Below are 24,991 nucleotides of genomic sequence, written 5' to 3' on the forward strand. Positions count from 1 at the left end.
AAACATTTCTGGAAAGAACTAACTCTCTGGCATGTCTTTGGACGTTAACACCAACCAACGAGTACGTGTTGTTGCCTCTTGCTATTACAGTAACACCTATCGCCTAAAATAGTACCCCAAAATAAAAAATGAAGAAAAAATTACTGAAAATATCAAATCTTAAAGAGAAACATACGCTACCCAGGAAAGTTAGGTTAGCAATGATATATTGGCTATATCGATATATATTACGAAACATATCGATTAACATATCGAAACAATTTGTCGATATAACATTAATCTGTGTGGGTTTAATGCCTATAACTCCAATATTTTCTAAAGGAAAAGAAATATATATATATATAGTTAATCGTAGAATACTCTAATAATCTATAAACCATTAATTTTTGAACACCCTATAGAAAGAAATCGAAATTACTGTAATTAAGCGTTTCAGCAAGATTGTTCCCGTACTACACTCAATGTCAAAAATGTCAGTTTGCCATCTCACTCTAACAAATATCTAAAAAGGTGAATGCGTTAATGTCTTGTCAAGTTTTTTCGTCACTAGTTATATCCAAACAGTATAGGCATAGCAAAGAGCCTTGACGGAGTCTGAGGGTGTGTTTGTTTTCTCCTGTAATAAATTAAAACTAATGATATGTGATTTTTGTGATAATTGATAATCTTATCGAATTAATTGTTGTATTATTATCTCACAGGTAAGATAATTCTAGTTAAATCCAGCCTGTCGTAAATGGAAACCAAATAGGTGTAACAACAGTATAGCAAACCAGTCTATTTTTAAACATTTCAAAATATTGAATATTCTCATAGTGTCCCAATTCCTTTTATACCTCTTATCAGTAGCGTTAGTACCTTTACTCTCCCCTAAAATAATCTTCCACAAACTAAATTTTTATCAACCAATGAAAAAAATATTTTCAATTAAGGATTATGACCAAACTTTTTCTTGAACCAAATATATCAAATTTTTTTCTTATGCTGGATAATTTCATCTTCAAAAACCTTGTAGAATGCACATTTTTCAATGAACATATATAAATCTGACCTCATCCTGAGTGAAAATTGAATGTGTTGTCTTAAAATAATTTGTAATGAAACATATTTCCTGAGAAGCAATATCATCATCTGGTTGTGTGGAAGTGTGGGCGTTTGTAGGTATTCCACAAGACTTACACCCAATTATGAACAAGTTTTAAGCTCCAATTTTGTCACCCACATAACTTTGAATTTTGTTTTATCCATGTCTATCCATTATCCATGAGTGATAAATATCTCTCCAACGTTCTTGAAATTTGTCACTTTCAGACCTTATTAGAGTACATTGTTTGTTAGAAATCTCTCAAATCATTATACTAATTCACTAGGTTAATCATCTTTCAAAGTATCTTCCTCTTGTTGTAGAACACTTAGTAGAATATAAAATCTTTATTTGTGAATAATATACATTCACAAAAAGTGAAGCTAGAAAGGTCAGTTCTTCTGTAGCATGCAAAATTATTGCACACTAATACAGATAAATACAAAAAACATTTATTAAACTAAACAATAAATATTAGAATAATCAGTGCTTAGAAAAACGAGCATGCACAAACCAAAGGTAAAAGTTCATGTACACACCCTCATCCAATTGTTTTCTCTAGAGTAAATTTTCAATGTTAGTTTTAAAAAGTGATAGACATATCTGACATATTAAAAGCAAAAACAGAATTTTTCATTTTTGTGAGGAGGCGTAACAGACATATTCTCTTCAGATTGAAGATTTAACTGGTATAAACAGGAGTGTTAACACCTTCAAAATATTTTAGGGGTTTTGTACTCTTTGATTTTCATATCATGCTAGAACTTAAAATTTGTTCAGTTTATAGTTTTTTTTTATAATAATTCGATGTAGTTTTTAAAGAATCACCATTACTCATAAGTTATTGGGTTTATTTCCAAAAATTTTCAAAAATTGTTAATCAGAAATATATACATATTTTTTTGATTAACATAGGACAGGTTAGATTAAAGAAAAAGTTATCAAAAATAAAATATTGTTTTTTTGAAAATTCTTAAAGAGCATCTTTTTATGATTCCAAGTGTATATACAATGTGGCCATAAATAGTATTTAATATAATATTTCCTATTCTGATTATTAACTGTTTTCAAAATATTGATGTTTTAAATATGATCCTTTTTACACTTTGATTATTATTATAATAATATTTTTTTATTTCCAACAAAATTAAGAAAGTGTTGCATGAAGAAACTTCAAAAAGAAGTGGAGCGATCTATTTGTTTCAAAAGCACAAAATAATAAAGTACCTGCAAGAATAATTAGAAAAGTTAAATAATTTATCGAAGGAATCTGAGAGTAAGAAGTCTAAGAAATCAATTGTATAGTAGCAGTCATCAAGAAAGAAAATTTTGAAGATTTTTTTTTAACTTCTCAATACTTCCTATTTGCTTGAACTTTGGAATCATATGTTGACCCACTCTAATTGTCCTGTGCTAAAATTCAGACCTGAGAAGTTTAGAGTTGTGGATGAGAATATCTAAACTGCCCCTGTTCCTGGTGTGCACCCACATTTTCTGTGACTGACTATTTACATTGGTTTTGGATGGGTACAGGTTCCTCTTTACTTTAGAAACATCCATCCTGACAAAAAGTAAATACCAGAGATTGTCAAGATCCCCAATCTGCTGAAATATACCCTGTCAGATACATTAGGGGATAGCTGAAGCATTATCTTACTATATATTTCTACTTGCAAAGCATGTTAGAAAAGGAGAGAATCTCTTAGTCTTCAGATTAAGAAATATAATTTGTTCAGTTTGAGCTCCGCCGGCTAGTATGTATCAACCGTAGTTTGAATCAAATCCTGCAGGGCCCCAGTGGGTCCAACACAGACTGTATGCCACCTTCAACTACAAGTACCGATTGAGACTTCCCCTTCAACTACGACTGCAGAAGTGTTTCTCACAGCCCCTTCAGACCATACTGCTCAAGTCAAAATAGACTCCAACAATAGACTCATTGCTGTCCAGTTTATTCATTACTTGTGTTTAGTAACAAAGATTGCCAGCTCTGTGGATTCCTCAAGTCACGATCGATACTAACAATCAATCAAGGTGTGATTGTTAATTAAAAATTCTATCATTCGTATGTGCATTATTTGTACCTAAATTATTAATGTTGATGATGGCTTTGTTTTTGAATTTATGGTTATTTTATATTTATTTATATACATTCATACTGGTGCAGGTTGTAATTCTTGTATCAATTGCGTGTGAATAAATTCTTTATACACGCAGAATACTGTTTTTTTTCATTACTTATCCAACCTTTAGATGTTTCGCGAACTTTTAACGTGGATAATGGAAACTAGAGTTTAAAATGATACAGGAAAGTATCTCCACGTGGGCTGTATTTGTCCTTTCAGGAACCCTAAACGTAATTATTTGACGTATTGGGCCGACATATTAGTTATCTATACTAGATTTAATCAGATCCTTTTGGGGAATCCCCTAAGGTCCTGGGGGGAAGATGCCCGTCCCGGATCTTAGGGGACAGTGCTCCCGACGGAGACTGCTCTAGGATCGTAATTTGAAAAATTGTTTTACATGGAAGAGCCGTTTGAATGTTAACGACTAGATTAATATTGAAGTTTTCAGTGACTGCAAGGTTTTTGCTGATCAAATACGCAGGGTGTAACATACTGTTATGGAGATATTTCAGGGGCGGCAGTACTCTGAAAGATAATTAAAAAATGTTGATAGACCCATGTTCGAAAACGCACCAATTTTTACATATAAAAACGCACTTTTTCTCATATTTTGCGTTGTTCTCACATATGCCTCAAATTAAATTTTTGATATTTTGTACACCTATTTTGTTTAAGACCCTCTACAATAAAATGTCATAATCGTTGGTAACTTTATACAGGGTGTTGTTTTTTGGGTGATTTATTATTTTATACTTAGTATATATTTTTTTAAACACACTATGTGACTTCTAATACTAAATTTAAATGCCTTCTTCAATTCTTTAGTTTTTCTATTATCTGCAGATTTTTCCTATCTTTCATAGTTTTTATAGAAATTGCAAAAAAATTCATCGATGCAACGTAGTAATTTAAGGAAGTAAGGAAAAAGGTAATCATCTGATTTACTTATCCATTACTTGAAACAATTTGTAACATTTAATTAAATTTTCTAAAATAAAGATAAATCTAAGCCAAAAATAAATTTAAGACATTCGTGAAAAATCGCAAAAATGAAAAAAAAATGTGAAACTCTGTCACCATGCACATCAAAAATAGTGCTTTTTTGATCGTGAGTCTATTAAAATTTTATTATTATTCTGCAGAACACTATCGCTCCTTCAAATATCTCGATATTGATATGTTACACCTTGTATAATTTATTTCATAGGTTTCTTTAAATGGAAAAAAACGTGGATATCTTCTGAGAGCGCTTTGTATATTGTGGAGATTAAGTACTTATTACGCATTGCAAAATCTGAGATCTACGACTCTCACCGACTCCACATTGGGCTTAAAACGTTTGGTGTTCATATAGAATTTTATGAAAATTGCTGTATCTGCACCCTCTCGTCCAATTTTTGTTGAATGGCTAATTAGATTGAAATTATTAAAGTAAACGTTTTTTTATGTTCCTCTTGAAGCCAGTACTATGGAACCCTACCGGCTTGCGAGGGTACCGTAGATAGTGCCGGGGCTTCCGGTATTCAATTGAGAAATGGTGAACTAGTTCCGGCTTAGGTGATTGTAAACGAAATGTTCCTTCTCGATATCGCACGAAGTCGATGACCTATAAGAATCGTTTACCTTGAGGTTTATCGATCTTCCCTTTACGGTATTGAATGAAATTGTCGTCTGTGAACACGTTTTCTGGGAATTTCATATTGACACACCTTTGTAAAGTCTGAAAATAAAAGCTGCGCTAAGCCTAATCTTGTTCCCATTCTTGCACCAAATCGAGGTTTATCATTAGGTATATAAGATGTCCGAAAATTGCGCGCATATACAACAGATTAAACGTAAATAAAAAAAAGGAATAAGAGTAGCAGTTTCCTCCCTTATGCAAATAACTATTGAGGTTTTCTCCCCTGTTATTTTATGTTAATTTTATCAGGCATTATTCCTTAAAAAAGTAAAATTTCATTCCAGTGGAACAATGGAAAATATCCTTGAACATGGCATCACCACCCTTTGCCTAATACTTCTGACATCAACTGTAGTGTTAGGTCAAATACCCCAAAGATTTACAGCCCAAAACCCCTGCACCTCCAAAGGAATGTGCCAAGAATGCATCCAGACTCCTTCCTGTGCTTGGTGCTTCGACCCTGTAAATATCCTAAATCATCACAATGCTCGATGCTCTGTAACTTTCTATACAGGAATTTAGTGGGAGCGCTAGATGTTTTCAACCTTCATTCCCTCTCTCATCTAAAGAAGAACAGTGCAAAGAAGAATACACCTTGAATCCTGACAACATAATCAGCATATTATCTAACTTGGAACTATCTAAGGCGAAGCAAACGTCATCTCAAGGCCAGTACTATTGGGGAATTGGGGTCGAGGGTAACTGGAGTGCTACGGAAAACTGGCAAGCCAAGGGATCACGGATGTATCCCCCAACAGCGGGAATGTCGGGAGGTCATCAGATTGTGCAGGTTGCGCCCCAGAGGATCAGTTTGAAGTTACGAGCAAGTAAGGGTAGAGAGAATGGGTTGTTCAAAGCGATCGTGATATGGTAATATTTGGAAGAGTGGATATTCCTCCGTCATTCACGGCAGGAAAATGCCACTTTATCTTTTGATGGAGCTGTATAGTGTTACTGTGTATTCAAAATTGGTTAAACATGTATGGGGATCGAGGTTACCATAAGAGATACGGATAGAGCTCTAGAGAATTTTAGGAGAAATTCATGTGTAGTTTAAAAATTACGTAAGGTGCTACGGTTTTTCAGAAAAGAATTTATAAAAGCCGAAAGTGATTTTGAATGCGCCTTGTCATTAAGGTGACGACATGTTATCAAGCTGATCACTTGTCAAAGATCTTCAATTGTTTTAGAATTCTATGTGTTAACGCTATAAATTCTTATAGACGCCGTCTTGAATTTATGAATTTTCAAAAAGCTATTAAAAAACCCTTTAAGTGCCGTACTGGTTGACACTATTATCTCGATTTTAAAACGCGAAACGAAATTTCGGGCAACGGCAACTTCTTGCGGGAAAGCGCAACATTTCCCCTTGTTACAGGAATTTTTAGAGAAAATAAAAACGTCTTTCTAGGACAATCTTATAGTGTATACATGAGCTACACTCAAGCAGAAGACTACCCCGTTGATCTCTATTATCTTATGGACTTGAGCAGGTCCATGTTTGATGATAAGGAAAAGCTGTCTTCGTTAGGGGACCAATTGGCCTATACTATGCAGCAGGTCACGTCCAACTTCAAGCTAGGCTTTGGCAGCTTTGTTGACAAGGTTGTCATGCCTTATGTCAGTACGTTGCCGGAAAAGTAAGTCGATTTTTATTCATGTTGATATCTTGAGTTGTTTTGACTACTGACCCAATCTGGCAAGCTAGTGATTATTCAAAATGTGGCAATTAGTTCAAAAATTTATATATATATATTTAAACAGTTTAATATCTTATTTCCTGTTTTGTACGCAGCGCTTGCAATTGTGTTGTCCTTTTCTTCATAATTTTTGTCTATAGGTTGATAAGACCCTGTGACGTGTGCGTGGCACCCTACGGATTTCACCATCATATGAGTTTGAACACTAACACATATATGTTTTCAGTAAGTCCCTTTTTTGTAAGGTTCACGGATACCTTATTCATCTCTTTAGTATGTTTCTCATTTATCTCACGCTAGTTTCTTTGATATGCATGTGCGTGTTATCGGTGTATCTAGTATCTATTTGTTTTAACTATAAATTGTATACGTAGCAACTATTTTGCTCGATGGATCTGGGGTATTATGGTCCAAAGTCGACTTATCGAAGGGACGCAGTAATGAGTGGTTTACAGTAATTTGAATTCACTTGGTTTTTGTGCCATACAAAAATGGAATCTAGATGCACACAGATTACCATGATGTTACTTTTATAGCGTCATTGAAGAACCATCAAATACTAAGTATGGCATAAGTTAAAAGAACCCCTTAAATGTCTCCCAACTCATAGCACATATAGAGAGAAGCATATCAACATGGAGATATTTCAGGGAGTGAAAGTACTGCAAAATAATAAAATAGATGCTTATGGACCCATGTTCGAAAATGTAACATGTTTGATATACAGGGTGGCAAAGTTTCATATTGTTTCTCATATATTTGAGTTTTTCTCACCTATGCCTCGAGTTAATCTCTAAATTTTCAGTATCAAGTTCGATCAAAAATTTAAATAAAATTATTAAAATTGTGAAATGGCCTGGGTCCTATATTACAGACTAGAAACTGGAGTTTCTTAATGTGCATCGATAGATATTTTTGCAAATTCTACGGAAACTGTGAAAAACAGAAAAATCCTATAAAAGACCAAAAAGTTAAAGAATCGAAGAGAAAATTTTAATTTAGCAACAAAATTCATATATTGTGTTTCAAAAAAGATACAAAGCTTAGAACTGTCCCTGACCCGAAAAAGTATGACCCTCTATATATGCTTACCGACAATTTGGACATTTTATTGTAGAGGGCCTTAAAGAAACAGATGTACAAAATTTCGAAAATTTTACTTAAAAGAATGCATGAGAAAAACACAAAATATGAGAAAAATGCGAAACTTTGCAGCTATTTAAGTCAAAAATGGAGCATTTTTGACACTCAGTTTTAAAGTATTTTTTTATTATTTTGCGAAGTGCTATCGTCCTTTGAAATATCACCATGACGATGTGCTATACCATGTATAGGAAAATCATTCAATTTTCCAATTTAAAAATAATCGGAAATAAATATAAAGTGCGCGTCCTGAAATGTCTCGAAGAGTTTTGACTGAACCATCTGGACCAGATGCTTAATATTAGCAGACAGTCTCTTCCAGCTCGCAAAGTAAATCAGGGATCAATGGTTATTTGAGAAGCATTGCAATTTGCATTTCACTTAAATAGGAACTTTTATATCTCAGTCGAGCTACATAATAATGTAGCAGAGTAGTAAATCATGGCGTGACAACTAGTAACAAGCAGAAAGACATTGTAAGATCTCTGGATGTAAAGAAGTACCAAGATACAGTAAATACCATGAAAATAACATAAACTATTTAAACAACTTTTAAGGAGATATAAACAGTGAGATGCTAATCTGTTCATCAACTAATAAACAGAATGTGGACAAAACGGTAAAATAGAAAGCTTTGACTTAGGTTAAAATTAACGATGTGCTTTTTTACCAATGTGCATTCAAAGGTATTTCTGAGAAGCCCTTGCACCATCTAATTCAGTTTTTATGGGTATATAGACAATACGTCTGGACCTCGGTACCATTTTTATTTAGAATTAAATGACGAATCGAACTCTGGGATATTAAATCCACCAATTCATAATGATATTTAATAGACCCTTTACCTGACGTCGACAAGTTCACCTGCGGGTTTTTTCTTACTATTTTACGAGATATTTAACTGGTTCCTTTAAAATAGGTCAAACTGTATAATGATTAAAGAGGTTCGAAATTTTGTTTTTTCGTTTTTGAGTCGAAAGTATATGTTATTTTAAGCATGAATGCATGTGGGCATTAGGAAACCACTCGGATTACTGCTGGCTAGAAGGAAGAAGGATGAACTTACTAAGCATAAGGTAGTTTAACAACTCAATGCAAATAATGTTATTCGCTGCTTAGATAATAAAATAAATCGGTATCTAGCTAAATTCAATGAAAAGTTCAGGTCCATTTTAGGTTGCGACCCTTGTTCTTAGAGGAGGAGAACTATGTACAAACATCGTCCATTTATTTGAATTTGGAAGGACCTTTGGTCACATTGCCCTTTACTTAGTTTTCTAGGGTTCTCTTCTATCAGAGAAAAAAAATTCTTGTGCACACTGTGCAATCTGCGGAAAATAAAGTTGATCTATTCCCGCTGCTCTGAAACTATAGATTGTGTTAACCAGTTGTTTGCATCTTGATGTTAGTCTTGTTTATGGTTTGTAGTTTAGAGCATCCTTGCGGTGAATGCGCGGCCCCCTACGGCTATAAGAACATGATGACTTTGTCTCAAAACACTCGTCAATTTTCTGTAAGTGAATGAGTTGGCCTGAACTGACAAAATAACATTTACTAAAACAAAACTGTTTCTATAACTCATTTTGACTAAATAAATAATCATTGCTGATAACGATTTTTATCTTTAACTAAGTTATTTCTGTATGAAGAATTTTTATAATTCGTCCTAAAAAAATTTGAAATAAACGATTACATTTGAATTTCTTATGTATAGGGTGTCCTAAATTAACAAGAAGTTAGTACAGAGTAGTACTGAGAGAGATAGAGAGTCGGCGAAACATAGGCAAAATTTTGGTGTTCGGTGTTGGTTATTATCTAAATTCAATATTTTATAAATTCCTTCTAAACTGCTGGAATATCGAAACGCATAATGAAAATTTAGAACTTATATATGAAGTTATATATCTATGAAAATAAGAAACCTATTTGCTGTTTCATACCTAGGTAGGTCTATCCTTGGACTACCGTACAGGGTAATTTGAACTCCAATGCGTTGGAGAACGAAAGCTACTACAGGATTGGCATAAAAACCCTTTTTGAAGAAGTATCTACTTCTGCCTTGTAAGTTTGTCGGGAAAATATAAGTAAACTTGAAAATTGACAAATTTGCTTTTTGCCTGATTTTTTTTAACGAATAGGAATTTGTAAAATATTAAACTGGATATTAGTCACCACTGAAAACACAGCTTTAGCCACATTTAACTGACGCACCAACTCTTAAGGTTATCGCGATCCCATTATTGGTAGTCAAATTTTGGACACCCTGTATATGCATATGTTGTGTTCTTCGCCTAATTTCTGACCTCAAATGTTTAGCTCTCTTTGGGGGACTACTAACCATGCATGTAGGCGAATTGTACTTAGATCTTCATTTTATTAATAGTGGAACAGGATTACTAAAATTTATTATTATATATTTTTTGTATAGAATTTCTATTGTCTCTAACACATGATTTACTGATTTAACATGTATTATTATATGGTGTATGTCATTTTATAGTAAGAGATTACTGGTATTACCATCGAATTACATCATAGCCTATTTCCTATTAAATATATTTTTTCCTAAAAGAATTTCCGGGCATCAAATGATCTCAAGTTAAAGATCCAGATATGACGTGTATCTGGTCACAATGTAAAGTCATGATGGATAACATAGTTTAGTAGCAACTGCCCATTAGTATACATTAACTATACCTAATTCATAAATTAAAATGATTTTTTTCTTTAATTTGTTATTTTCTGTTTTTGTACAGATTTCAGGCTTTTACATAATTTTGTAACTAACAAAAGTTAACCTTTTAAATATACTTGCCGAGAATTCCTTTACGTCCGAATGAATAATACAATTTTCTCATCAGCATATGGTGAAACAAGCTAATGTGTCCGGAAACTTGGACGCACCAGAGGGAGGTTTCGATGCAATCATGCAGGCAGTAGTCTGTCGGAATGAGATAGGCTGGAGGGAACGGGCCAGGAGATTGCTGGTCTTCTCGACTGATGCTAGTTTCCATTATGCTGGAGATGGAAAGGTGAGAATTTACTGTTTTTTGCACTGAAAGTGACTAAGAAAAATTGTCGTCGTGATCAATTTTTATTTCCGGAATTATATACTTCTATTTCGGATGTAATGATATAAAAATAACGTATAGGGTGTTATTTAAGTAGGTAGTCAAATTTCAAGGGGCGATTCTTTGAGAAATCCTAGGACAAAAAATTTATAGAAACGTTGGTCTGATAATGCTTCGTCTTCAAGATACAGGGTGTTACATTTTTTTTATTGTTACAAATAAAAATACTTCTAAATAACAAAAAGACGCAAAGTAATGTGATGGTGATAGTTTTTAATGTAGCACAAATGAATCTTTTAAGCTAGAAACTGTTTGTTTCCTTTTGCTAGTGGCACGCACAGGAGTAACGTCAAAAAAAAATAAGGAAAGTGCTTTATTAAAAGTATTCCCAAACAAATGGTATGTATTTTTTTAATAAAAAAACATTTAACAATAACTAAATGTCATGTTTTATCAAAATAGTCTAAAGGATTATTATTTAATTAAATTAAGATTTTTACGAGAAACGATTAGAAAAAAAAGTTTGACACTCTGCATCTTGTAAACGCAGCATTAACGGACCTATGCTTATATAAACTTTTCGTCTTAGAATTGTCCCTTGAAGTTTGGTTGAGAACTTAAATAATACTCTGTGTACTCTGTTACGATCTTTTTTCCTTCAAGTGACATTTTCTTCAGTTTCTTCTGAGTTTGAAGTTTGCCAATTATTTATTTAGTTTGACATTATTGCCGATTTACAAACTGCATAATTTCCAGCTGGGTGGTATTGTTAAGCCTAACGACGGCAGCTGTCACCTTTCGCATGAAGGCTACTACAGCCAATCTTCCTATCAAGACTATCCTTCAATAGAACAAATTAATCTCGCCGTCAAAAAGAACGCCATAAACGTTATATTTGCCGTTACCGGCAACACAATCGGTGTCTATAACCAACTAGCCAAACATCTCGAAGGCGCCTCCGTAGCCAAACTCGAAAAAGACAGTTCCAACATTGTGGAACTCATCAGAGAGCAGTACAAACAGATATCTTCTTCTCTGGAAATGAAACACAATGCTTCTAGTGCAGTTAGCATCCGGTTCTTCACCAAGTGCCTTAATGCCACTGGTGCCTTAGTAAACACCAACAAGTGTGGAAATATTAAAGTGGGAGATGTTATAAATTTCAAAATAGATATTGAAGTTTTGAAGTGCCCCAAAGAGAGGAAGGACCGTTTCCAGACCATACAGATTTATCCTGTTGGGATCAATGAAAGTTTGACTATTGATTTGGAGATGTTGTGCGAGTGTGACTGTGAAAAACCTGGAGATAAGGTAAGGGAGGATTTTGTAAGACGTTTTGATTGATCTTTAAAGTTTTAAGTTGCAAAGTAGGGGTTCGGGTCATTTAGAGAGATACTTTTGGTGGTCCACTGTGTAACGTCATATCGGAGGGCGTTCTAAAAATGTCGAATATAATACAGGGTCTTCCAAGAACTTGCGGCGATTCAGATTAATTTTTTTTTCATTCTTTTTCATTCATTATTATCATTTTTCATAATTTTTTCATTCATTATATGGAATTGATATTTTTATTACGATTCTTGATAATCTTAGATTTTGTGACTAAACCCGTGTAGCACACTGTGTGTTAGGCACATATGTTTTTTCCCTAAAAAAAATATTTAAACCATAAAAATACTTGACATAATGGTAAATATAAATACGTTTTAATGGTTTGTTTTAATATTTTTACAAATAATAACTTCTTCTATTTAGTACTACAAAGAAAATGCGGCAGCTTGCCACTTTCAAGGTACTTACAAGTGCGGTATTTGCGTCTGCAATCCCGGCGCCTTCGGCAGACATTGTGAATGTAGCGCTGACGAAGTGTCCAACCTTCCCAAAACCACAGGTTGCATTACTCCAAATAGTACCACCGGAGTGGAGTGTTCGGGCAGAGGTACCTGCATTTGCGGAAGGTGTGAATGTGAATCTAGAGGGCCTATGGAGGTAAATTTGTCTCTCGTACTTTCTCTCATCTTGTCCTAGAAACTCAACACATTGCGTCATACTTGTTATGACAGAAATTGACATGTGTTTTAAGGTTAAATTTATGTGATAAGAGAGTTGTCAGGCTCATCTAGGCTCAATTGAATTAAGCCTCATACTGATTCTTAACAATGCAGTAACTTATAATAAAAAAATATCATTTCGTTCTAACTGCTTACAATATTATTCTCTAAGTTACTATACTAAAAACAGATATGCAAATACTAAAAAACTCTATAACTCACATTTTAATAGATTAAAAGTTACTTTTGTCTTCTATCAAACTTTGACACTTTCTAAATTTCATACCAACATTAAAGAAACTATTTTTTTAGAATTATTTCTGGCTAAGTTTTAAAAAGGTAAAATAGAATTGTAGGAAATCAAGAGTCAGTTTTCGGTTCGTGTCAACAAACTGTCTTACTCGTGTGACGAGTGCTGTTTTCAACATTAGTTACATAATAATAGGTTTCATCGATGAACTGTTACACTCAGTCCCATCTTCAAATTTCTCTTAGTATATTTTTTTGGTAATTGATCAATATGGACTTCAGTAGAATACCCTGTACATGTAGGTGCAGGTTTGCGCATGCTGAACATGTCTGGATCATGGTTTTCTCTTATGGCTAATGTTTTAAAGCTTACCATTGGCTCAATACCTTAACATTGCAACACTGAATCATTTATTTTAACTTTTCGCACATTCTAGAACTTTATCGTGATATTTTAGCGCATCTACGGTGACTACTGTGAGTGTGACAACTTCAGTTGCGAGAGGCACATGGGCGAACTATGCAGTGGTGAAACCCACGGCACCTGTGACTGTGGAGTTTGTCGCTGTAAACCAGGTTGGACAGGGCCGAATTGTGCATGCGAGGAATCCACCGCAGGTTGCTATCCACCGGACGTAATTGGTGGAGAAATTTGCTCGGGACATGGGACTTGCGTGTGTGGCGCTTGTGTTTGTGAGGACACCCAAGAAAGTAGATATTCGGGGAAATTTTGTGAGAAATGTCCGGTGAGTTATCCGCTTTGAATTAAGAGTAATTGCGCACCTATGCGCCACCTTATGAAGCTTATGCTTTAAAATGCTATACAGGTATAACTAGTTGGAGTGGAAACATAAAGATTGAGTAAGTAGGACAAGAACCGCGTGACGTTTAATATGTCTCCGACAAAGACCAACGAAGGGGTTATAAAGGTATCGACTAACGTGGACAGAATCAGTCTTGCATTACTAATCTCTCACTGTTTCAGAATGTGTACTAATATAAATACTAGTAATGGTTTAATTGTTTTTATTTTATTTATTTATATTCCTACTTTTTACTCTGATTATTTTAAAAACTATCATGGCCGTGTAAAGGTAGAGAAAATGATACTAATCTAAACATTGAAGTAAAGACGTCAGGTTCTAGCCTTGCATCCTACTTCGTTGGTCCTCGTCAGACGCACATTAAACCTTATGCGGTCCTTCTCACACTTGTGCAATCCTTAGGTTTCAACTTGAACCGGTGGTACCTGTATATGTGTCTGTATATTAAAGAACTATACGGTTGGTGATAGCTACGCTATTCTTATAGCATAGTATCAGTTCTGATTCCACTCAACCGATTTTCTTTCACGAAGGTCATGACAATTCATACATAATACTTGTTATTCTCTATTTTCAGACTTGCCCTGATAGATGTTTAGAGTTCAGAGATTGTGTTCAGTGTCAGATGTATCAAAAGGGGCCTCTTAAGAAGCCGTCAGATTGCAGTGCCAATTGTACTAACGTACCCGTACCCGTTGCTGTAGATAAAGTTGAAGGTAAGTTTTGTTTCTTCTTTCCGATGCCGAGTCAAATGTGTCGACATAGTACTACTGCTATTTACTGCTTATTGAGAGATATCTGAAGAGACAAAGGATAACATATGAATTTATCCACAACATACCTCTTATATTTTAACGTCTACTTGAGATTTTTTAATGATGGCTAACAACTTAGTCACATGAATTGAGGCAATATCAATTCTCAAAACATTTGTTGTTGGGATTAAAAATCGAATGTATTTTGGAGTTTATGGTGACAAATGATTAAAGGACGTATTCTACCCGCTGAAACGCTCGTTCTATTGCCCGCCCCATAGCTCTTTCTTCAGGTAATCCTTTGTATGTAATGGCTTTTCGGTTTGCTTTAAAGGACAATTCATATTATGAGTCAGATCACGATATCCGCTTGAGATCTAGTGATGGTCAGATCATACTACTCTGACGCTCGTTTTAAATTCTTTATTCACGTTAACACGCACTTCAGCATATAACTACGTAGAATTTTTTAATACCTCATTTACTTTACCGCTTAATTATATTCAGTTGACTTGGCTTTAATTAAATTTATTTTCTAGATGCACGTTAACAGTTATAATATGCAATAAACAATAACGATTGTAACATCGTTGAATTTTCTAAATTCCCTAATTTGTGAGACTCCCTCCTATATCAGATTCACAAGTAATAGACTTAAAAACGAACTGAATGCTACTGCAAACACTGCTGATATCACGAACATAACGGACACTGATGTCCTTTCCTCTTCCGTTTGAGTTCTGCAAAAGATTCCTATCAGTGAACTTATTAGTACGTTATAGAATATTTTTTAAACTCACAATGTGGGTATCAACGTGACGCAGAGGTTGATCAAATACCCGTTCGAGAACAAAAATAGTATTGTAAATATGATGTAAGGTATATCGAAAAACAGGACAGGAAAGCGTGATCTGGGCTGTTTATTTGAAAGTGCTAGCAGAGGCAAAAAACCAATCCGAAGAACTGCCAGTACTAATATCGCTATCTGATTCCTGGGCTGAAATGTACGAATAAGTGTCACAGATTGTTTGGTAGCGTAGAAAACTTGGAGTTTTGAGTACCTACCATTTGATATTGTGCAGCTAACAGGCGTCCTATTAAATCGCATAAGCTCGCCACCAAGAATGTTATCACAGGAACAAAGTACATTTCTGAAACAATGATTGAGACGTTACTTGCAAGGGACCTTCACCTTTTTGTGATGTTGCGTACCAACCCAGCCATCTTCAATTTTCCCATCACCAGTGTTCCCATCTGCCACTACCAGAGCCATAAAACCTGGATAGACTATTGCCGTGGTCCCTACTACGATAATAAGGGAACTTACGCACATTTTTGCCCAGTGCGATGACGATTTTATTTTCATCCATATCCTGGGGAAGAACTTGCGGTGCTCAAAGGTACACTCTACTGTAGCATCGTTGCCCATGTTATATACGAAATATTGGGAGTTTTTTTTTGAATACCAGTACACGACAATGGTAACGAATACTATGCAAGTGCCTAATTGATTCGAATTAGTTGAGTATGGCTTTTGTTAAAGTAAATTCCTACCAATTCCAAAAAATATAAGGCCGCCATCCGCTGGATGGTTTGTGAGGCTAATGGTGAGGATTTGAATTAAAGCTGATATAACCCCACACAATGCCTGTCCCGTTAATATCGCGTTGTAGTATTCTGGAGGGAATTTGCGCACCATCTCAAATAAACTCACTAGTATTACTGCGCTGCAAACTGAAATTTACTTTATGCTTACTGGTCCCATCAACTATGTTGTACTTACCTGCCAGAAAACAGGCAATGCACATGACAATGAAGAAGAAAGCCACTTGGACTGCAAAAGTTTAATGTTGGATGACGAAATACCGAGTTGTAGGAGGATGGAAAACTTACAAGTATCGGTGACTAGTCGGCAAAAAATTAAATTTACTGAGTAAAAAACTAAGGTGCACAAGAGGGCAGCCGATATCCTCTTGTCTGGGGGCGGGAGTTTTTTAGAGTAGGCCCCCGTTAAATATACGAAAATAATCAATGAAGATTGGGACACTAGATAGTAGGACGAAGGAAAGCTGATTTGCAACAGGTTTCTCTGGCCAGGAGGGCCTGGACCTGTGTCGGGATGCTCTGCGTCTTGCCGGCCCATAAACCGGAATTTGTACTGCCAATACTGTAAGCATTCAATATTAACGCGGACCTCTTTTAGAATACTTAATCTCACTCTGCTAGCTGTAATGACGAAATAGTTGGGTATGAACGTCAGTATCCCTAATAAATAGAAGATACCATAAGTGATGTAGTACGTGTCTTTGATGCTAGGGATATTCATCTTTGCTTCACTGTTTTCCTACAGGTGACTTTCTTGATAACCACATTGACATGGGGTCCTTCAAATTCATTGTTCACTCAAAGACGCACGTATGATATAACAAGTGGTAGTCATCTGAAATAAGCAATTCATGCAGAGCAACTGGTACCTATAGGCGTCGCCAATTTTAATGTACTTAATAGAATGTTTATTGGACAGGTACGTGTTTTCTAGTTTATTACCGTAAATTGAATGTTTCCTCATATCGGCCTTGTGACTGCGTTCCAAACGAAATAATCATACGAATGGCTAGCTGTTCTAGTGCAGGACCCTGATGCTATCAAAATTAATATTGATAACTCACAAGACTCTATTAAACACGGAATTCTCGTGTGTTACGATTTTATTCCACGTTCGACCGAATAAATCGAATTCTATGTTACCGATGATAATGTGTGATAACGTACGGGAGCAAGTTCTGAAAATATCGATTTGGCACTTCTTGATGCAGAACAATCGTTTTCATTCCAAATCGTGGTTGTAAATCCCACTATTACAAGGAAAAGATAACACCAATATTTATTATTATTATTATTATTATTATTATTATTATTATTATTATTATTATTATTATTATTATTAGATTTAATTTTGATTGGTGTTTTGCAATTTTTGCTTTACTCTCATTTCCAAGCAGCAGTGGCCAACTAAATCTTCGTGATGTTTTAATAGTCAAACTAATGTAGTCAAAGCAACATACGTTCTCTAGAAGAAATGCACTTTTTTTCAGCTACTGCTTAATTCATATTACATTCCTATGCATTCGTAGTTTTAATTATTGGCCACGCACGATAATTTGTAAACTTTGTACTCAGATACTCCTGTTAAGATAAACATTATTCGCATTCCTGTAAATCTCGAATCGGTTGCCGATAACGCGAGTCCTTCCTTTACAGAACAGCAGTGATACTTAAAAAAATACCGTAATTAAATCCAATTGATCCCAAGCTCTTTTACCCCTCCAACCCAATTCAATCGAGTCCAAGACTTTTTAATTCCGGAATTTAAAATTTCCTATTGTAACAAATCATGCCGTAACGACTATTCGCCAGAAGCAAATAATTTTTGAGAATGAGGTGTATGATGAAGCATTTTGACAAGCTTTGATTTATCTGTTTGTGGGCATAATAACAAAATTTTCTATCAATGTTCTTTTTTGCTACTAATGGCTATGTAAATAAAATAATAGTTATAATTTAATTTAATTTATTTTTTTTATTTTAATTTAATTTTAATTTTATGTTGAATTAATTGAATGTTTTAAGGAGACTCTCTACGCAACATCTGTAATAATGGTTTCCTTAACAAATGGGCGTTCATAGAATTTTACGTATCAAATTCTACATCTTTCAATGTTGTTGAAGTTAAAATTTCTTCCCTTTCACTGTAGTAATAATTGACTATTGTGTCTTATAGAATAGAATAATAATAATGCAATCGGTGCTATACTAAATTAAGCCCTTTGTTACAATAAAAAAATGGAATTATGTTACATTATGAAAGCAATGAATGTGGTACCAGACACCAGTTTGATCATAATTTAGAAAATTTCCATATCACTTGTATACCTTGTTCGGGGCCATTTGCAATAGCGCATTTTTTGTCGTTTTCAGATTTTCGGTTATTGGTTTACTTTGATATATTTTTATTTTTTTTAAGTTAATTTTATATCTTAAATTGGAAAAAGTTTATTTTCCATTTCTATCAACACCAGAACTGATACACCTGTTATCCCTATATTCACGTGTTGTATAAAAAAAGGATACAGTCGATCCTCCTATTAGACGATAGATACGTACGTCTATTATAAGTTTATGTGGTACCTGTTACTTAGACTATACAAATATTTGATCTGTTTGTATCCCAAAGCGATTAACTCATTTGTTGTTTTTAAAACGATTATTTCTTAATAATCAGGTTTAAGACACTTCAAGACAACAATTTTTATGGTCGTTGACTAATAAAAGCTTCCATTTGTTTTGTTTTTCATTCTTTTACCGTGCTATACGGGTCTCTTTTAGTGTGTTATGCGAACATAATGGTCATTTTCACATCGTGTTACACAACTGCATTTTATACAGGGCGTCCCAAAAAAGTTACGCCTTAAAAGGTTATTGGAGACATTGCGGTGAATAATTTTTGCATAAAAACCCCCAATAAAAAAATGAGCCGTTTTGACTCCAATGTCATGTTTGTTCAAAAACATAATTTTATCTTGTTAACACTAGCAGACTTTGATATTTAATTCACTTTTATTAAAGATAACGCAAAAACTAAATATAATAAAAACAAGTCTCAACCTGGTTATCTAGATTTTTTATTTGAATCGTGGAATCGCGCACCAGTTGTAAGATGCGGTGCACGAACAGATAGATTGTCATCACTCTTCCTAAAACTGAGTGCCTACAGAAGTTTCATCCACCAACGAGTTAATGAAATCTCAGCGAAAAAAGTTCAACGGGCTTAAATCGGGATTTTGCACTGACCACCTGATAGATCAGCATCTTGCGATTCGTCGCTCATAAAAATATTGCTTTAAATGATCTTGCACAGTATGGACAAAATATGCAGGTTGTGTATCTCCAGAGGAATGTTTTAATAAACGTTCGTAATAAAACAAAGGATACGAAAAGTGTTTATTTTTTTGTTTTTATTTTATTCACTTATGTTGAATATAGAAGATTATTGAACAAAACTGACTCTGGCGCCAAAACGTCTAATTTTTGACTACAGATTTCCATGCAAAAGTAGTGCACTGCAATAACGTTTTTAAGTTTAATACAATCTTTTTGGAACGACCTGTATGAATCCGTGTTATGGAGTGATAGACTGCATTTTTACTTTTGACCTGTTAGCAGCAAGTGAGAAAATGAAACGAATTGTTGGATGTTTAGCTGCATTGCGAGGAAAACGATCTTGTTTTAGTACTCGTTGGATCATCCCGAACAGGGTGTTTCCTTATATTTAGTCTGCGACTGGTGAATTTATTATTACAAATAATAAAAAAAAATTAAATACCAAAGGAAGTGTTAAAAACAACTACAAAGATGTAAATTTATAATGAAACTACATTTTTCTGACCGATGCCATTTGGTTCAGCGAGTGTTTGCACCTTAACTTTATATAATACCGGGATTCTCAAGCTGGTGACTGGTGCTGATAACTCTTTTACTAATACCAGGTCTGTAAATATGAAACCGGAATTTGCTTCCAAATATCCCTAGTGGTCAATATACGTAATATTATCGTGTTATTAAAGTACTATATCTCTTATTTACATCTGAGAATGATTTTCAAATCATAACAATACAGGTTCAATACTGCAGTACAGTTTGCAATAGCTTTGAGTATGTCGAATTTTGTGCCTACAAATTACGATTTGCCGACAGCATTGATTTTCTGTTGCAACTTGAAAAAAACGGCTGCAGATTCACATCGCATGCTTGTTGAAGCTTAGGGTGAACATGCCCTTGGAAAATCACAGTGCTATGAGTGATTTAAAAAATTCAAAAGTGGCAATTTTGACGTCAATAACGAAGAGCGTGGAAAACCACCGAAAAAGTTTGAAGACGGCGAGTTGCAAGCTTTGTTAGATGAGGACGATATTCAAACGCAACAACAATTAGCGAACCAATTAAATGTGACACGAGAAGCTATTTCCATTCGTTTGAAAGCTATGGGAAATATTCAGAAGATAGGAAAATGGGTTCCACATGAACTCAATGAAAGACAGCAAGAAAATCGAAAAACCACTTGCCAATTGTTGCTTACCAGGTATAACAGAAAGTCATTTCTTCATCGAATTGTGACTGGTGATGAAAAATGGATCTATTTTGAGAATCTCAAACGTAAAAAATCATGGGTAACTCCAGGCGAACCATCAGCATCGTCAGCAAGACCAAATCGATATGGACGGAAAACAATGCTCTGTGTTTGGTGGGATCAAAAAGGCGTAATTTGTTATGAGCTGCTAAAACCTGGAGAAACAGTTAATACTGAACGTTACCGACAACAAATGATGGACTTGCATCGAGCTTTGCGGGAAAGATGACCAGAATATCAAGAACGGCAACACAAGGTGATATTGCTTCATAATAATGCACCATCATACACTGCAAAACTGGTGAAGGAAACGATTGGGACGTTTCATTGGGAAGTACTATCGCATGCGACTTATTCTCCCGACTTAGCACCATCTGATTATCGCTTATTTGCATCGATGGGACACGCTCTTGCAGAACAGCACTTCACCTCTTACGAAACAGTTCAAAAATGGCTCGATGAACGGTTTGCTTCAAAAGAACAACAGTTCTTTTGGCGTGGCATCCACAAATTGCCAGAGAGATGGGAAAAATGTATATGTAACGATGGGAAATATTTCGAATAAAATATTTTTTATAATTATTGCGCAGCTAAGTTATACTTTTTATTAAAAAATTTCGGTTTCATATTTACAGACCTGGTATTCTTTAAAAAATATATTTTTCAGAGTAAATTTACGATCTAAAACCAGTCGCTTTCAACTTTGACAGACACAACTTGAGCTTTTCAATTTTAAATCGGACACTGTATATTTTTTAACATTTAGATTTTCGACCTCATTCCTCATTCTACTATACACCACCCATAAGTTGATGACGCAAGTAGTAAATTTTTTCAAATTTTTCAATGAAAAAGAAGACTGTTTTTATGGTTTTACTTTTTGTATTTGCCACTGCAGCAGGCTGCAAAAAGCTTCTTTTGTCGCAAATCCATGAAAATCCCGCAGTTTCATTTTCTTCTAATGTTCTTATAATATTTAAGAAAAATGCAGTTCGTAACCCACCGGTATTTCGCAGATATTCCGGACATTGCTCGAAAATTTTCCGACCTTAAACCAGGAACGTAAATGAGCGTGTTTAGTTGCGTAACTATCACTAACTATACCGGCGGCGGCCCTCCTCGAACAACTGAAACGTGTTCGAGTTCAAAAAACGAACACCTTGTATATGTGGCCCTAGCTCAGCAAAAGCTCGTTTAATTTATTATGGAACAAATGGGCCTAAGCAGGATTATTTTTTCCAGATTATTGTGATATGTGAGAAAACGTAGTAACCCAAGACCGTCTTTTGCCGCGTTATCTTAACTAAAAATAATTTAAGAAAAACATATCTGCTTACGTGCATTCGTTCCTGGAATTTGAAAATAACACAAAACAAATAAAATATGCGTATAATGAGGTATATTTGTTCTAAACTTGCGTTACGTTAGTCAACTTGATAGGGACTGCAAACCAAATGGGTATCGGTCTGTGATCATGTACTTTATCAAAATAATTTTATCACCAAAAACGAAATGAGATATTGACAATATAATACCTACTGGATGGGAACAACCCTGCTACGGACATCGGAACGCTATGTGAGCTTTCCTGATTCATATGCAGGGTGGTCCAAAGGATGTTCCGATATTTACTATATGACATTTTCCGTCTTAGAATAATCCATAGAATCAGCTCCTTAAATGTCGAAACACCCCTAGGGACCGCCTCGTATAGAACTTCTGGCGAATGAAACAAGTAGAGAAATTCCTGCCTATTAGGGGAGAAGGAAGACATAAAAAATATTTAGATTTGGAGGACTCTTGGTTTATCCGTTGGGTATTGTACCACCTGAAATAGTGCGTTAATCGCTAATTTGCAAAGCTAGCGCTGTCGCTAGCTTTGACTACTTAAACTCTGTAAAATTTTGTAATATTGGATAAGTGTACAACTTGGTACATAAAAGATTACAAAAACTCGATTAGTCCTTCTGATCAGTTACCTTGTCCAGTAGTTTTTGGGCAATCATGATTATTCACTGTTGACGGTTATGTTTGATACAAGACGAAAGTTGACAAAGTTTCTGGCCACACTAAAGGAGTCAAGCAGAACTGCATACCGATTAGCACATATCAAATATCGCACAACTTTACGACATTTATTTCAAGAGATTATTAGATTTGAGTAAGCAAGCAAATATTCCAAATTCCATAGCTATATAAAGTAGTAGCAACTGGCAAATACTTACCTACACGCCTTATTTTTGTGATAACATTTGAGAAGCCACATTTTTAATTGCCTCCGATAAAGGTGATGATAATAATTTAGATAAAATACCTTAGCAGACGATAAGAAGCTTGATTACCTACATACATGTCTGAAATATTTGCGATTATTTTGATTTTCAAGTAGATTCCAAGTATGCGTATTGTCTAGGGATTTAGCAGATAATGGAAAATGTTCTAATTTGGTCTTCCGGTACGTTATATTAAAATCTTAAACATGCATACACTTGAAGCGATGAATAGAGCCTTTTCACGACCAGCCAGAAAGTAGATGATTTCTATTTAGTTTTTCTACCTTAAAGTTAACGTTTGAAAAACAGAAATATTAATAACGAGTCAAATGTCCTATAAAGTCGGTCGTTAAAAAATATTGGACGCCACACGGCCCAAAAATGTCCGTAGCAGGGCCGATCTAGTGGTTCGCGTCGCAAAACGTTACTTAACGGTCTTTAACGTAAATGACAATCGGAAATATACAGGATGTTCCAAATAGGTTGCACCAATCTTAGGGAGGTTAAGGGGACATTGCGGTGAACAATTTTTGCACATAAATCCCTTGTCAAAAATGGACCGTTTTGGCTCCAGACTAATTTTTTTTCTAAAAACGTATTGTTGGCTCGTTGACATCCAAAGACTTCAATATTTGATTAATTTTTATTAAACATAATGCAAAAAAGAAGTTGTAGTAAAGGTTCAAAATGACGACCCCAACCTGGTTACCCAAATTTGTTTTTCGAATCATTGAATCGCGCACCGATTGTAAGATGTGCACGAACAGAGAAACTGCCACGTCTCGTCCTAACAGTCCTCTTCGGTGGCTACAGAAGTTTCGCACACATAACTTGATACGGCCCCAGAGGAAAAAATTCAACGGGCTTAAATCGGGACTTCGCGCTGGCCACCCCATGTGTGAGTTCGCCTCTTCGGGTTTGTTGCCCATAAAAATGTCGATTCTGAATGGAAGTTGAGAATCCAGTGTGGGACACCTTGTTTGAAAAGTTTACTTTGTGTGTGTGACGGGAAGGTAGTATCTATTCTTTCATTAGCTGATGTCTAATTAGCTAATTTAAAGCAAAAACTTTCCTGGTGCGACATTCGAGCTGCACGCCCGAATATGAACTACGTGCTGGTACGATATTTAATTGCATATTGGCGCGTACTCAGGAGCTCAGTAATTTATAAAATTAGTTATTAATTTAAAGTTTGACTGATGGCTTAAATTCATTTACGTATTTTCTTATTGTTTGCAGCCATCGAAGAAAACAACGAATATCTGTGCCATTACACCGACGAGGATCACTGCCAATTTACCTATGTCTATTACTACGATATTGAACGAAAACTGCACATTAGGGCTCAAGAGGAGAGAACTTGTCCTCCAGAGGTAACATAATGCTTTTTTTTATAAAAGAACTATTAATACTCCCTTGTTCCTTTGGATGTTTTTGACGAATGCGGTTCGTCTAGAAATCCCTCTCTTTCAGTCTACGCTGCTTAGTTTTAAACTTGAAAGAATGATATTAGTTGATTACAGAAGATTAAGGAAACTTGAAACTAATCAGGTCTTTTTATTTATTTGCTCATATCAATCTCATAATAAATAAATTTAAGTGGAGTTGAAAAATAGTACCTCCGCGTGCGTTTAATTTGAAATATGACCCCAGTCAGTAGAAATGTTTTGTAGGACATAAAACAACTTTATAGGGTATCATATATGTTTAAATGGCCTTTTCCGGTAAAATCAACTAAAATTCCATAAAGCCACTTAATAAAAATTACCTAAAAATTTAGGGGGGTATAGATCCCCGATCAAAGGCGTCTGCAAGTAAAAAAAAAGCATGTAAGCATTCAATTT

At 34.9% G+C, this 24,991-nt stretch overlaps 2 protein-coding genes across 10 annotated transcripts in view; one reads left to right on the top strand and one right to left on the bottom strand.

The window, feature by feature from the left end:
* Positions 1-494: 494 nt before the first annotated feature.
* mys (myospheroid) overlaps positions 495-24,991 on the top strand; it is a 28,303-nt gene continuing 3,806 nt past the window's right edge. The window contains exons 1-11 of one of the 3 annotated variants that reach the window (XM_066283900.1): positions 495-600; positions 5,179-5,356; positions 5,409-5,721; positions 6,306-6,534; positions 6,735-6,819; positions 10,599-10,769; positions 11,565-12,119; positions 12,564-12,797; positions 13,567-13,854; positions 14,510-14,648; positions 24,387-24,520. In XM_066283900.1, coding sequence (XP_066139997.1) covers positions 5,186-5,356; positions 5,409-5,721; positions 6,306-6,534; positions 6,735-6,819; positions 10,599-10,769; positions 11,565-12,119; positions 12,564-12,797; positions 13,567-13,854; positions 14,510-14,648; positions 24,387-24,520 — 2,319 coding nt within the window. In that variant the 5' untranslated portion in view covers positions 495-600; positions 5,179-5,185. Of the gene's footprint in view, positions 702-5,178; positions 5,357-5,408; positions 5,722-6,305; positions 6,535-6,734; positions 6,820-9,165; positions 9,251-10,598; positions 10,770-11,564; positions 12,120-12,563; positions 12,798-13,566; positions 13,855-14,509; positions 14,649-24,386; positions 24,521-24,991 lie in introns of all 3 variants that reach the window. The other 2 variants (XM_066283898.1, XM_066283899.1) reach the window with 2 other exon arrangements.
* LOC136340122 (equilibrative nucleoside transporter 2-like) lies at positions 15,200-23,226 on the bottom strand. Of its 7 annotated transcripts, XM_066283916.1 has the most exons (10): positions 22,212-22,352; positions 17,235-17,329; positions 16,906-17,127; positions 16,581-16,854; positions 16,471-16,521; positions 16,242-16,421; positions 15,900-16,190; positions 15,753-15,838; positions 15,488-15,684; positions 15,200-15,440 (listed from the first exon to the last, which is right to left on the bottom strand). In XM_066283916.1, exons 3-10 carry the CDS (start codon positions 17,011-17,013, stop codon positions 15,296-15,298), a joined length of 1,332 nt encoding a protein of 443 aa, XP_066140013.1. In that variant the 5' UTR covers positions 17,014-17,127; positions 17,235-17,329; positions 22,212-22,352; the 3' UTR covers positions 15,200-15,295. The 7 variants fall into 7 exon arrangements, with proteins under 7 accessions (XP_066140013.1, XP_066140014.1, XP_066140009.1 ...); XM_066283917.1 differs by lacking the exons at positions 17,235-17,329; positions 22,212-22,352 and adding an exon at positions 23,100-23,226; XM_066283912.1 differs by lacking the exons at positions 17,235-17,329; positions 22,212-22,352 and adding an exon at positions 22,854-23,084.

This window comes from Euwallacea fornicatus, chromosome 7 (assembly GCF_040115645.1).
Source record: "Euwallacea fornicatus isolate EFF26 chromosome 7, ASM4011564v1, whole genome shotgun sequence".
NCBI classification, from domain to species: Eukaryota; Metazoa; Arthropoda; class Insecta; order Coleoptera; family Curculionidae; genus Euwallacea; species Euwallacea fornicatus.